This window comes from Osmia bicornis, chromosome 4, assembly GCF_907164935.1.
Source record: "Osmia bicornis bicornis chromosome 4, iOsmBic2.1, whole genome shotgun sequence".
Taxonomy (NCBI): domain Eukaryota; kingdom Metazoa; phylum Arthropoda; class Insecta; order Hymenoptera; family Megachilidae; genus Osmia; species Osmia bicornis.
The window spans coordinates 7,242,542-7,257,796 of NC_060219.1; the positions used below are offsets into that span (position 1 = coordinate 7,242,542).

General features: G+C 41.9%; 1 protein-coding gene across 15 annotated transcripts in view; it reads right to left on the bottom strand.

Moving 5' to 3' along the window:
* LOC114873991 (protein unc-13 homolog B) overlaps positions 1–15,255 on the bottom strand; it is a 190,774-nt gene that overhangs the window by 9,768 nt on the left and 165,751 nt on the right. For 12 of the 15 annotated variants that reach the window (XM_046285431.1, XM_046285426.1, XM_046285429.1 and 9 more), the window contains 8 exons: positions 13,212–13,318; positions 4,373–4,514; positions 3,514–3,960; positions 3,285–3,435; positions 1,083–1,817; positions 785–1,006; positions 270–722; positions 56–187 (listed from right to left, as the gene is read on the bottom strand). In XM_046285431.1, the coding sequence (XP_046141387.1) occupies positions 56–187; positions 270–722; positions 785–1,006; positions 1,083–1,817; positions 3,285–3,435; positions 3,514–3,960; positions 4,373–4,514; positions 13,212–13,318 (2,389 nt within the window). The remainder of the gene's footprint in view (positions 1–55; positions 188–269; positions 723–784; positions 1,007–1,082; positions 1,818–3,284; positions 3,436–3,513; positions 3,961–4,372; positions 4,515–13,211; positions 13,319–15,255) is intronic. The other 3 variants (XM_029182828.2, XM_029182825.2, XM_029182822.2) reach the window with 1 other exon arrangement.

Consider the following 15,255-nt stretch of genomic DNA (forward strand, 5'->3'; position numbering starts at 1 on the left):
TTTTAATAAATCGTCAAACGTAAAAGAAATTACAATGCGATTATCAAATCATTACCATTACACCGCTGAGCGCATTCTTCACATCAGGCTTGCCACTCATATGGTTCTTGAACAACTTCGACATGTCTTCGATCTTCGCGTTCGCCGCTAGATTCTTTGCGTTATCCGTCAGATTCTTGAACATCATCTACAACACATAAATTCACATAAATTTAAACACTCGTACAAGGTGTATTCAAATCGAGATGCTTTAAAGTTTGGAAACGTACGCTCTTGTCCGACATAGGTGGAAGCACGACCGTCTTTTCTAAGATCCTCATAACGATCTTCCATAACTCCTTCAGCAGCCTCTTCAGCACAGTCTTCTCGCAGGATTCAGCATACAACGATAAACTTCCATCGAGAAGAACCATCAGAGGACGAAGCACTTCGTCAGCTTCCACTGCTACGTTGTTCCTTTGAGCTGGTTGGGACAGTTGTACTTGTCCGCCACCCTTGATGGCCAACAACAAATCACCCAGCTCCTTCACCGATGCTGTTATCCTCGGTTCTAGACTCTTCGCGAACAACATAGCCAGATCGTCGAGTGCTCCGTTCAGTTGTTGCTGAAGTTCCTTCAATATATTCGCCGCATCCTCTTCCAGTTTCTCTCCACCCATCGATTCGAACATCTTCTCTAATTGCACCCGAAGCTGCTGAATGTTGTTCATGAGAATGCAAGCCTGAAAGAAGAAAGAAACACGGATAGACATTGTTCAAATTTTGTTATCCCGAGTATACGTACGATGCGTTCTTCCTTCAGATGACTTGGGAATTCTTTCTTCACGATGTCGGCGTACGCGACCAACACTTTCACTATCGTCTTCGCGAACCTCTTCATATATCTCTTCCAGATCTCCGGATCGGGACACTCTAGCTTCGAGACCACGTCGAAGCACTGAGTTAATTGAGTAAAGACGTCGACGACGGAGACGCTGAACAGCGCGTGTTCGCTGCTCTTTTGGAACTGCAAATAATTCGTAGATTAATATTAACTTTGCCAATATTTTGTTACCTTCGTGGAAAACGGATGAAACGCTTACTCCGTCCTTCTTGTCTCTGTTGAAGGCACCATGGAGATATTCCAGTGAGACGTCATCGTTCTCGTTCAGCCACTGCATCACGAACGGCTCGAACCAAGCCGGGTATTCCGGCACGGCACCCTTGTACGGTGGCACATCCTTCACGTAGTTGGTGTGCAACCATTTAACCTTGAAATGAAGGTTCATATAGGCCGAGGATTTGCACAGTCTGTGTTGTTCGTGTTCCTCGAGCGCGTATTTCATGTCGACCGCGAACAAGGACCACATGGTGGCCGCTGACAGTTGACCGATGTTCAACTCCTGTGGGAACTGATTCAAAACAGGCGCGTAACTGTTCTTGTCCTCCTCGATCACCGAGACGATCAACGCGATCAGCTTGTGCCAGAAATCCAACGATTCCAAACTGGGTCCGTGATCTTCCGCGTCCCTCTTCGCTTCGCTCGGATCCACTTGGAACTCCCTGTTGTAGATGTCGTAGCAATTCTCGAACAGGAACTGATAAGTCGACCGCAGACAAGCCTTCACGCAATCCTTCACCACTGTGCTGGCTCTTGGTGGACTGGACAATTCTTGAACCTTCATCCGGAAGAAGGTGATGCTGGTCAACAGGTCGACCGTGCTCTTCAGGTCCATCAGTTTCTCCTGGCTCGAAGCCGGGAAGTTGTTTCTGTACATCGACAGGTCGATCCTCAACGAGTTGTGCAGCTGGTCCAGTAGCTTCACGAATTTCTCTTTCTGCGACGTAATAAATGATCCGTCAACGAAGGAAAATGTATATTTCTGTTTTATCGAGTTTCCATAAATTACGAGCGAGGCAAATGGAAAGGGAAGGTCGCTACGAAAATTATTAGGATTACTAAACCTGTTGTAAAAATATTGCTTCATCAGAGATTTGGTGAAACTCGGTTGCTTTATCTGATTAGATTCGAACTGATTTACATAAACTTTGACTTGGTAATACTGCTCGTTTATTATTACCGAGAACAGGTGAGCGTTGAATCTTTCTGTTGTAATCGTTTATTTACAGACACGGCAGACTTTCGTTGATAATTCAACGGGATAAGTCGACAGTATTCTTTACGATTGGTGAGAGTATATGGTCCCCGGGGTGGCCGAAACAGGAATGAACAGACAGTCCGGGGATCAACGAGAAAAATGAAAATCCCAAGGGCAGAAGAAGCACGTGAATCTCGAGGGAAGTTTTACCAACAAGAGTGTCAAAGACAATACAAGTCAAAGACTGGTATAAAATAGTAGATAAAGGTTGTTAAAAATAAAAGCCTTATCTAATGCAATTTTCAACAGCTTCAGCGTGGCAGTCAATGTATCGATACCATTTATCTTGTCCTTCTTTTTCCCCTGATGAACCTAATTTTATTTCAAGCGATTCAATTTGCCACAAATTTCTTTCGACCTTGTTTCGTTAACGTCGAGCACAGCCATTTTTTTACTGGCCCTCAACGAAGATAAAGCTATCAGCTTGTATGTGTGCGTCCGCTATTCTGGAAGACGAAAGTCATGCATAATTCAAGAACGTTGAAAACAGAAAGCCTCGCCTTTTAGCTTCCCTTTTAGCAACTTTTTCGAAAAATTTGCATCATCCTATTAAAACCTCTACCCAACGAGCTAGTGAAATCTGCAGCTCTCATTTGCATAGTCAAAAGTGCCTTCGAATATTTGCTCGTTTTACAGGTCCTTAACCAATCGTTTAACAGAAACGAGCGTATCCATTTTTAATGAAAATATTGAGATTCTTCTTGTTTGGCAATTTGATAAAAAAATAACCGTAATCAGAGCCTCCATCAATGGTTCGTTTTGAATAATAACACCATTGAAATCCTACATTGGTTAACCGAAGAACATAATCCTTTTTCTTCCTTTACAATTTAGATACACACTTTACAATGAAAAATACACCACCAAACATCCCAGTGGACGAAGGTAATTGAGTTGAAGGAGGGGGAAAAAAAAATCTTAATTAAAATCTTAATTAGACTGGGCTGTGAAGGCGCGTGGTGTTCTTGGCGTTTTCAATTCCAGGTCCTGGAAAGTTGCGGTGAGAAAGAGGAGGCAGAAAAGCGGTCAGTTTAATCGAAGGATTTCGCAATAAAATTGATACAACAGGAATACAACTTTTTCAGAATTCATTGGGAAACTGGGAAAAACTGTCGGCTGAATTTGTGAGCAACACTTTGAACTCACCCCGAAATTGCTGGCAGCGAATCGATCACTGGCCGAGACTGCGGAACTTGCGCTCGTATGGGCATAATACGCGTTTATGTTCGCCAAAAGAGTTGACATTACAGCTGGCACACCTGGACATAGATATTTCGTCGAGAGGCAGTGAAAGTGTCTGAAAAATTAATAAACAAATTTGATGAGTAAAATAATCTCGACGAATTCCAATGGAATATCCTTTATCGATGCTCACGTCATAGCTTGGTAGATACTTTCAATGCCGTATCTCATCGCGAATTCGTCGACGAGTTCCTCGCCAGGCGGGTCAAAGTAGACCTTCCAAGCATCGTCTCCTTTCGCTTGAGGCAACGCGACCACACCGTCGTTTTTCTCGCACAGGCTGTGGAAGAGGTTTTCGTGCAAGCAGGTGTACTGCACGTGATAAGGCGCCACCTTTTCTTCTCCTTTGATCTCGACGCTGATGTGCAGCCTGATCGCACCGGACACAGCGCTCTTGTCCGTCCTCTTTTCCAGGTTGTACCAGACGTCCATTTCACCGCTCAAAGTTCTTACCTCGATGATGGTCTGCCCGAGGAAATCGTCGCTCTCTCGCGTCAGCTTTTGCCGCAGCTTCGACTTCAGGTCATTGTCCTCGTCCCACACTCTCACTTTTATCCGATCCGACGAGTTGTGACACTCGCTGCGGATAGGGATTGAATTTCGTTACAGGATCGAGTAATTGCTTTAACGTTGATAGCGGTTGCCGATACTCGCGCGTCAACCCGCGAACAACGAAGCCGGCCTAACCGTGGCCGAGAGACAGGAAACGTACACAACGCATTCAATGAAATTGCCAGTTCAATTTTTCAAAGCGAAATGGTTTCGAGTATTGAAAAATAGTAAAAAGAAATAGTCTAAAATTAAAAAAATTAAAATGTCTGAAATTATATTGAAATGAAAGATGTCTAAGCGGTTCGTTGCTCGAGGGTTAAATTAATTAATGATAGAATCTGAATTTCTGGATCTCTATAAAGTTGATCTATCGAATTTCTAGTTTTTCTCTCGATAGTACGTGACTAGAAGAGTCACGGTATTATAATGACATTACTTACAAGTAAAACTTCTCGTGCCAAACCGGATTTAATTCCCTCGGCATCGTCCTGGTTCGTTTCTTCACTTTGCCGACCTGAACCGTCACGTACGGATCAGACGTGCCGCTCTTGTCTTTCGCGATCAACCCTTGAGCGCAGATCACTGTGAAAGTTGCGCAAAATCGATCGTTAGATAATCATCTTACCTGTGTTGCCTAACACGATACGCGCTCCACATAATGTTCAGAAACTCGTCGAATTCACCACTTACTTCTGTTCCCTCGTCACTCTACTTACCCACGAGAAAGTTCAATCGAATTTCACCTCGTTCGATAAAAAAGTTTACCTGTTGCCCTATCTGAGAAAACGAGCCTTTCATTCCTATCCCTTTTAATTTTTTAATAAACAGGCTTTCCTGCGATAATTAAATTAAAGATGTTATCCACGTTTATAAAATTCAATTTCATTACACGATACGCTATATTCTGTCCTCCCGTTTGACCCAGCTATCAAAGTAGCAGTTCATCAAGAGGAGCAACTAAGGAAGTAGTAAATTCGTGAAATTCACGTGCATACGATGGAAAGAGATGGATACGGTAGATGGTTGAGAAATTTCGTGCGTTAAAACGTGTTACGATCCATTTCACGAGGTCGATCCTCTTCACGAGCGCATGGATGATCAGTCGCAATCGTGGATTACGAGTTTCCCAACTGAGCCGCACTTTTCGAAAAGCGATATAATTTTTAATGGAACATCAAGGGATTTTTATATAAAAATTTCTAAAAAATATGATAAAGGTTAATTGAAGTACATGACTGTAAATTTGCCAAAAACAAATAGGAGAATTTTCTCAATTAAAATTATGATTGTATACCTTGCACGGTTGGAGAATGTTTAGTCGTAAACTGGAAACAATGTTTGCAAAGCTTTTCACAATTTTATTTTCCGCCTCGAAAAAGGGGCACGTCGGTTCTCTGAAAAACTTCTGGTTTGTGCTTTCATTTGCGTGAAATCCCCGGAAACATCGTTTACAGAAGAAATTAATTCCGTTTCTCGCTTTAATTACAGCTACGCATTCTCGGTTGATGGGCAACAGGTAATTACATCGACTCTCGGTTCAAATAATGTTTATCTTCACTTCAGCGTGGCATGAAAAATTATAACAAATAAACACCCTTTACAGCATATTAAAATTAATGAAAGTTCCATAAAAAATTATTTCAATCGTGATATCGTCAAATTTTCCGAACAATTTTCCTCTTACTTAATTTTCTCATCACCATAAAATACGTCAAGAAACATCAAGATACACTTATTTGGTTTGGTGATGAAATCAAAAGATCGCGGTTCGTAATTAAACGAAAACTATCAGGACAAGGAAATTCATCGTATTTCCAACATAATTATCATTGATATTTTTAAACGATCATACCGATAGGCTCATGCACATCTAACAACTGAGGTCACGTTTCTGTTGGCAGCCACCTCGTAAGCGTGCAGAAGCTCGGCGTGAGTCGTGTGGGTAAGTACATTAAACAAATATCGATGGTCTAATCCAAGGTGGCGATAGAATTTTTTTCATTGTTTTTATCCAAATTTTATTTATAGGTTTGAGTAACACTTGGTTCCCCAATTGATCACCGCCCTAAAGTAGACCATGCTCGCCAAACTAACAATAAGATACACGTGTATATACATGTACATATAATATATATACACACACACACACACATAAACATATATTTATCATAGGATCGACGTAAACGTGCTGCGATTCGAACATCCAGACAGACACACATGCCCATGCTACTAACTCGTTTGAATTCGCACCGCCGATTGCAGCGGGGGAGGAGTAGGACGATCGCCGATGCTTCTCGTCCTCGACGTACGTCGATTTCATACCTAATCTCATTAAATCTTCCGAGTTGTGGCCACAGTTCACTCCACGATATCGAGAGAGTTTGTGCGTGTGCTTGTGTGTGTGTTCGTTTGTTTGTTGGCTTACGTATGCGTGTGTGTTTCATTTGGAGCAGCCGTGTCCACGATGATGACCACGAACCACTCCGCGTTTCAACTATAATCGTCTTGTCGAGATACGATTTTCGGTGGATCGTTCTAATATCCGGTGTGTTCTCTGTGGTTTCGATGTTGCTTTGCCAACGAATCAAAACGTCGATACCAGGACGTAATCGCGCGATCAAACTCGCGGCGAGCTTGTTTCACGCGAAGGTCGATTAACGAAGGGTGGCCTAAGGAGCGTCCTCTAAATCGATACTCTACCAGGGGGGAAGATCGGAGAGAGAAAAGTACTCTAGAACTGGCTACTGGGTAATTGTACGGAAGGGTACTGAATTACGGTCTGCGGTAAAGGTCGTGCAAACGGGAACCCGGCTATTCGGCGAAAATTAGACGAAATTGTGTAATTACAGCAAGAACATAATTCAGACGTGGCTCGATTCTTTTCGTGACGTCTTCTCCGGTTTTTTTTATGTTTCGAGAAATTTCAGTATAATTTCACTCTGTTCGATTAATTCGATTAAACTAGTCGTCGAAACGATCTTAATATCATATTTACTGCTCGCAGTAAATACTGAAAATTGGAAAGTGTAATCAATAAAGTTAAATGCTATCGAAACTGCAATTGCACTTTATTTCTGCATTTCTTCCTCATTTTCATCCGAAAATCCTGAGTTTCCTTTTCCTATCACGATTTTTACCGCAAATTATACACCAGCGAGCTTTGAATCGAACAGTGATCGCGAAAATCAAGGAGAAGTTTCGTAATCATCATTATCGAGAACGTACTCGTGCTTTCCAGAGATGACATCTAATTGCATCCGTTACCAGTGCAGCTTCCTGTTTATACATGAAGCCAATACGAAATATTATCCCAGGGTTGCTGTAGCTGCTTCGGCTGATCAAATTTTCAATCAACCAACTGATCAACCAATGATCGATAAATTGGTAACACTATCCCTCGATTGTGATACCGAGGTTAATTACAATGTTAACGAATATTGGGAACCTTATAGACATTGTTCACCTAATTATGTAGCAGCTTTAATTAATCCATGTACAAGCAACCGCATACGGGTACCCATTTAATTTTCAACATTTCTTCAGTAAATTTTCATTATAAAATTTAAGTCGAAGTGAAATCGATGATTTACATTCTTCTCCTCTTTTTTAACGTGCACGATCTGATTCCACGCACCGCTGGTGTATTTTTAAATCTATCTTCATTACGAGAGTAACAAGGAATAGTATAGTAGAGATCTAGTTTTATATCTAACGCCTAGATGAAAGTCTAACGAGGGAAGGAAGAAAGTAGATAGTTTCTATTCAACTATCGAAAGAAAACAGGGTACTAATTTTGCATGATACCGTATGAGATTGTACAATGAATTGTTGTTCAGTCTTAAAATGAACGGTTCAATTTGTCCATTTGTTCTCTCAAGTTTTCTATAGAACATTGTAATTCTTCAAATGTCACCAATATAATTGAAGAAAAAGTAAAAGTAGCATCGGATCAGGGGCAACGCTTACAAATCTGATCATTAAACATTTTCACAAGGATTAATTTTCTTCGAACGTATCAGAGAATTGTTTCAGTTTACAACATCTGTAGATACACTTGGTTATTTACAATTTACATATTGATTTTATTCGACGTCTCGTGTACTCTGTCGTGTATCACTTCATTTACATGACCCTGGATTGCCTGAAGATAAACGCGAACAACTCGGTCGAATAAACAGTACTTAATTCGTGTGGTTTGCGTGAGAACCATTTGTTAGTAGACGGTTCCGACTCGAATTGAACTAGTAGAACGTATTTTTCCTACAAATATCGAGGATTCAGGTGGACTGTTAGCTTTGCTCTATATATGCACACAGTATTTTGCTACAATTTCCGGTCATCAAAACATGTGCAAAACACAGGATACGCAACATCGTAAACTTCAAACTTTTGTTTGCATCAAAACATTCTTTCATTTCGTAAAATATCTTGTTGAACTTCAGTATTTTGCTTCTTTTTCACACCTCGATTCCGTCGATGAAAAGCTTCATTGTCACCGTTCGGTGTACCTTTCGCGTCCTTTCGACAAAACTCTACACCCGCCCCTTGATTTCCTTCACCTTTTGTTTCCCACCTACGATCATCACTTAGTTGCTTCTCGCTTCTCCATGAATATCCGTGGATCGCTGGGACCAGCTGCGATCCGCAGTCGCGGAGACGAACGGGTTGTAGCGATTTTAATTTGCGCCCACTGAGTCAAGAGATTTAATTACTGGGGCGGAAGCGGAAGTAACGCCGACTGTTCCCCTTCCCACCCTCTCACCCAGATACCCAGCGCTCGACGACCCTTCCATCTGGATTCTCCTTCGTCCGTTACCCTAGTTTCCCTTGATACGGGCCGATTTGAAATTTGCGCCCGTTTCACGCACCGAATGAACAAATTGTTACTGTAAATTCGAGAACAAACAGCATTCGTTCCAGTGAAAATATTTCTGAAAGTCTAAGGAATAGTAAACACTGTAAGAAGAGATTTTTAGCGAACTATTGTTCGCTTAATTAACGAAAAAAAAGAATTGACACTTGTTAGACAGTCTGCTTTTACACATTCATATGGATAACTTTTATTCCCTTTCCTTCGTCTTCCTCAGAGCCTACTCTCGACACATCTTGATATTGCAATCTAGACATGTCACGTTTCAGCTTCGTCGATTTCCAAGATTTCCATGTCGTTCACGGTTCGACGTTTCTATCGACGGACCATCCGGTGGAAGAAAATTTTGGCTACGTTTGGTGCCCAACAGTGCACGAAGGAAAGAGTAAAAGGAAGGAAACTGTTGACCCGCTTCGTGACGAGGCAGCAATTACTCTAATGATCGTTCTCCTTCCCTTAGCAGTTTTCGTTTCTCTTTCCTTCTTTGTCCTTCTTCTCCTTTCCCGTCCACGATACCGCTTTTCCATCCAAGAACGCTTTAATTGCCATAATCGTTTTGTAGATAAGACGATCGTCGAGCTGCGTTCACCAAATAAATTGCCACCCTTGTTTGACTTCTCTTACTCTTGTTCCCGACGCCGTTAGACGTGATTACTAATTTTTATTGACCCCTGGCGATTCCTCGACGCTCTGACCGTTCCCTTGTTCGATCATTTTCCTACTAATTGTCTCGAGTCCAATTTGCGGCGGTCGTTTCTCGAAAATCGAACGAGAACAAACATGAGCAGCATGGAGACCGGTCTCGATAAGCGGGTGGGTTCGGGCTGAGTCACAATTCGGCCCTGTTAATTAAGCCATTGCGCGGCGATGTCTTCGACTTAATTGCCAATTCCATTTGTTCGGGCTGTGAACGAAGGGAATGGTAAGTTTCCGTTTATCAGGGTACGTTTGCTCCAGCGTTCCTCTTTTCGATACAGACAGGGAATGATTGTATCTGCTTATTTTGCAAAAAAAGAAATCTAAAAGTTTGCTAATTTTATGCACATCGGCGGAATCGAAATTACTTTTAATGAAGCAAACTTTGCCAAGATTCTTGTGATAAATATACCGAACTATGTTAATTAAATCAACTTTCTCAGTACCTATTAAATATCTATATTCTTCTCTAGCTATATTTTTCAAATTTCATTTCCTTTTTGCTTTTTATGGGATCGTATTTACTAGATCGAGTCTTTTTCTGCAATGCAGGGCTCCTTACTTTCTTTTCAAGTTTGTTTCAACCAGTGTAGGTACATGGTTTGCATGAAGCGAAGGAGCACAGAAATTTAAAACAAGAAGAACTTGCTTTAACGCAAGAAGCTTGCTTTTGCTTACTTTTCTTTACTCGATGCAGCCCACCTTATTTACTTTCCTTTTTTTATAGTTGCATTTTCTCGTCACTTAGTTACTACTCTCCTAGAAGCCCCGGAACGTCTTTCATACATATTTTTTTTTTTTTCGAATACCAGGAACTTTGCGTTCGAGTTTACCAGTTTAAACATGGCCTATTTTTTCTTCCACGTTGATAATCATTTTTTCCCCCGGGAAAACCTCAAACGTAGCTGAGCTGAAATGTTTTCCAGCTTTTGACCATCATCGATTTCATCCCAGCCAAGTAAAAATGTGCTCGAAAGCCGCAACGCGATTTCTTCATCCGCGGATTTTCAAGCGTTGAAAAGCGATACGTTGCTTTTCGGTTCGCGAAACACGCGTGCATCGTGTCTTTTTTTTCACCGTTAAAAGCATCGAATCTGCGAATCAAACGTTACGAGCAAATATTCAGAAGGGAAAAATTCTGGGGAATGGTAAACGCGCGGGAATGAAGTAGCAACTGAGATCAAAGCAGACCTGCAATCTGACCTTCCGCCGTGCTTTAAAATTCCGCGTGCGTTCCGCGTCGATGGTATTTTGCCCTCGTTTCGCAGTCAAAGGGTAAAAACTTATCGCAACAAGGAATCGCATCTTCGCAAAGTACATATCCCCGTGTCGAATCAGTGTCACGTTTATTTTGCGATTATTTTTTTCCTCCTTTTACACGCGACGGCAGATGAAAACGCATTGGAAAGCGAAACAAACGATAATTAAATTAGCTGTAATAAAATGTTCAAAAATCTAAATGTCGATTTGACTTCCTTCTTTTGTTCATTGAACTCTTTCATCTCTTTCATCAAAAGATTCTACATTTTCATATGCACACGTTTCTCGCTCATAAATTCGTCGAAACAGCTACGTTCGCGGATTTTGTTCGTCGCGGTTTCTCGCGGGAATACCGCGGAGGAAATTGAATTTTTCCGGAATCTTCAGCATTCTGTTCCACCCTTCCAATGTCGTAGCAGCATCTGCATGCCTCCGAGTATTCTGTCTGAAATCTTTCGGGATTTTCCAAGTGGTAGCATTCTTGTTTTGATGCACGAAATGATCGTTAATCTTTCATATAAAAGCAACCTCTCGCGTGAATCGCATAATAGAAGCAGCTTTTCCTTAATAATAACACGTTCAATTTATCATGGAATACCTCGACGTTTTCTTAGAAAGATTAATGTATTTTAAAATCTACCAAAATTTCTTTTCTATTTGTCGGCAACGAAATTATAAAATGCACTCAGAATTCGCGACGTTTCGAATGCGTGCTTCTATCGATCGTTCTTGGAAAAAACGTCCAATTAGGCGGGGGTAGAGTGCGAATTCGTGTCGGTAGATTTTACGAAATCAAAGAAAGAAAAGGGAGGGGTGCGAGCAAAGCAAAGCTGTATCGACGCGGATGCACACAGGTGCATCGGTCGCGAGGAGTGCACGTGTGCGGTGCAACCGCTGCTGCACTCCCCTGTACGTTGAACTATCGATCGTTTCGGGTCGGACGCGGGCCTTGCACCGAACCTCCCTCTCGTCTCGACGATTCGTTCGTGGACTTTGCGGAGAACCTCGGCTCGTCTGCGGCCTCTGATCCCCTTTAATTGCACTTAATGATTGTGGCGGGGATCATGCGGGATTCCCAAAGGATCGTCGATCCTCTCCTCGATTGCTCTTTCGTATACACTGTCGATCAAAAGTTTTCGGACAGCATAGATATTTCACTGACTATTGCAAAGTAGTATAAATAGTTTACAATTTGTAATGGTTCTTTAGCTTTGAAGTTCTATTTCAGTGCAATTATTAGCGTAAGAAGGTACAATATTATTTTAATGAAACATGAAACTACTTTGATGTCAAAAGTGTATCGATAGGATTCTCCTTCTTAGCTATGACTGAAATATCTTAACGTTCAAGAGAATTAGGGCGTACTAAAGTAAAGTTTTTCATTTAAAATTACTTCTTGAATGAAGGAGAAAAATGTGTTTCCTTTACATCTACTTCGATTATCAATTTAAGCCTTAATTAGCATTTAGATTGAACTTTTCTTCCTTTACTAATATCGTTCGACTCTTTGCATATTAAATTTTTTAATAATCATCTTGAAACCGTGCTGTTGTTCTCGTAAAGTTTCAAGTTATCGACACTTTTGTTTGATTTTTCGTTTTTCGCATTTTAACCCTTTGAAGGCTGTTATTGCAGAGTTTAATATCTTTTCTAGATTGATTTTCTTCGTTGCCCGAAGCAAGAAGAATAAATCCATTTTTCACCGTTTGTCAATCCATGTACATGCCTTTTGTACACGCGAAACGATAATCGAAATGTTCAAACGCAGATTTTCTCCCTCTCCCCCTTGCGCCACGAAATGTCATACATTTTTCTATTTTCCGCGATACAATTCGCTGTTTACGCAATATATTCCATTCGTAGGTATTAACTTTCCCTTCGATCCTGCTGAAAACTATTTAAACCTAATTTTGAATCGCTATATTAAGGGCATCACTATTGGAAACTATTGGATGGAAACAATCGCGAAATTGTTCGACTTAGCAGCACTAGGAATCTCATCGATCTCAAAAGTTCGTGTTGCAAATTGCTTGGAGCGAAGGATAATTTCTTGGATTAAAACAGAGTACACGAGTCAGGGCATCGTTATCAACGATATTATCGACAATTTTGCGCCTGATCCAATCGAAAATTGTGCGTAGAAAAATATAGACTCCTTCAAAACGTGATTTTGTGCGTTATCATAAGAGAAGCGTTTATCAGTCACCGATTGGAAACACTCTGGATTCTTCCAAGAAGCAGGAGCCACGAAGCTACCGCGTCGAGGGAGATAACGCGGTTCCAATCGGAAGTAAAGATCCGCTCTTGTATTCCCGTGTATCAAAAAAGCGTGTGTGTAAAGTGTGTAAATCACAATGTTACACGGCATGTATAAGAACCGTGCCGTTCACGGGCACGGTCTGTCTCGTGGGTGAAGAAACTCTTAACTCTCTAAGGTATCAGTATCGTGTCACCTGTGATTGCGATCTTGCAGGACCACTTGCTGGTACCCTCAAGGACGATCAGTTCGGCCTGCTCGAGGCTGTCTATGTGCGTGTCCGGGTCGACTGTAAACGTCGTGCTGAAAAGAAGACAATGTCCTCGTCATCGTATCGTCCTTCGACAACCTCTTGTACCTTCAACTATCGATATTAGCTCGCGCTGTCTCTCTCGCTCCTTCTCTATCGGATGTCAGCTGGTACCGAAGACAACAGCCCACCAGGTCGAGCTAAGACGGGTACCTTACTGAGGCTACCGAAGGACGTGGTAGGACTGTCTCGAGACGAAGATGATCGAAAGTCATTCAACGTCGTCCATCAGCGGCGTTGATTCAGACTAGCGATGCGTTATACTCTTTCTTTTGTTTCGGGCTATCGTGAAAGCAAGAAAGCGTACTCTCATACTCCCCATATACCAGGCGCGGGGTGTGTGGTTCCACGATGGCGGTCGTTCGTTCTCTGTTGGCTAACGATTATGTGCTTTCTCGCTGTGGGTTGCGCGCAAGCAGGGTCTGTTGGCGAACGGTTTGCGAGGCCCGCGAAGCTCTGAATCCGCTGGATATGGCGATGATGCGGGATACAGTGGGGGATACGAATAAAAGCGACAGAAGAGAATAAGAATAGCTGCTGGCTTTTGAACGGAATAACGAGAGAATCCTGCTGGAAATAGCGTGTAGAGAGTAATGAAAGAGTCCCGCTGGATGTTTCGGTCGAGTGTTTGTGGAAGAGTTGCGTTCGTGTTCGAAGGGCGACGGTGAATAAAAATGCTGACTGATCTGTGGAATATTGTATGGTTAACAGTAACGGAAAAGGAGAATGAGTTTTTCTTAATGTCTTTTAGAAATAATGTGATTTGAGGATAGAATGGATTTCATAAGAAATTCTGATGCATGGAATCTTGACGTCACCTGTTAATCCTCTTCGAGGATTAAGTGGATAGAGTTAATACCGCTTCGTTCGAAACTGACTGGGCTGCTTGTCAGACCGAAATAAGAAAACTTGTTGCGCCATGACCGTGGCTGATCGCCAACTTCGTAGCCTTGCCATCTAGAATCAACTGGCTTGGCTAGCGAAATCATAGAACATCTGGGGCCACAGAAGTTCCTGATAAGCACAGAAGACCGGATAAGGGATAAGCAGCTTAAGTAGAATTAAATATCTAAGAAACTCTTTTGGCGAAATCCTATTGACATTCTTTAACTTTCCGCAACATAAAACGAGTGGTGATTAAGATTTCTCTCGTTTCTAATATCGACTCGGACAAGAACTCGGTAAGTTCGCTAAAACAAATTTTAATTTCGAAAGTAGGAAATCATCTATACGATCTAAGTTATAGAGCATCATCAGTCTTTACCCCGACGTTTATTACGATTGAAACGTTGAACAAACGAAAGTCGAAGAACGGAAAGAATGAGTTTCAAAGAACGTCGGTTGCCACGGTTACGAGAGATTCGTTTTGTGAATCACAATTTCCAAGGAGTTTGGAAAAGCTTCGAGGAAGAATCGCAACGTCAATGTGTTTGCCCGTTGACTCAGCTGGGAAACTTTACGCATTTCGCTTGGGTAACCGCAAAGTTCGGACGAGTTACTTTGCGAGCACGAATGCAAATAGACGCGTCTAACACAGTGATTGGAAACTCTGCAGTTTATAATTTTTTAACAGAAAAATAAGCAAACGAAAATGCAATCGTTAGAGGAATATTTTGTAGGAAATTTCGATCATCTGATGAGAAATTCGAAAGGATAGATTGGTTAATGCTCGGTGGATCGTTTTCGATAAACGTAGCTGGAGCATCGAGGATGCTGGTCAGCCGTTGGTTCGCGTCTGATAGGGTTGGCTTAGCTTTGACAATGGCACCGGTGTACAACTGGGCCACAACAAGTTGCCGTGTGACCTTAATGGACTTTCGATTGAATTCCTCCGGCATACACGGGGCGTCGTCTCTCACGTTGGACAACCGCATGACACGTGGTACATGCACGTTCATGTTCGACCAAGAAGCTGATTTTCAGAACAAAA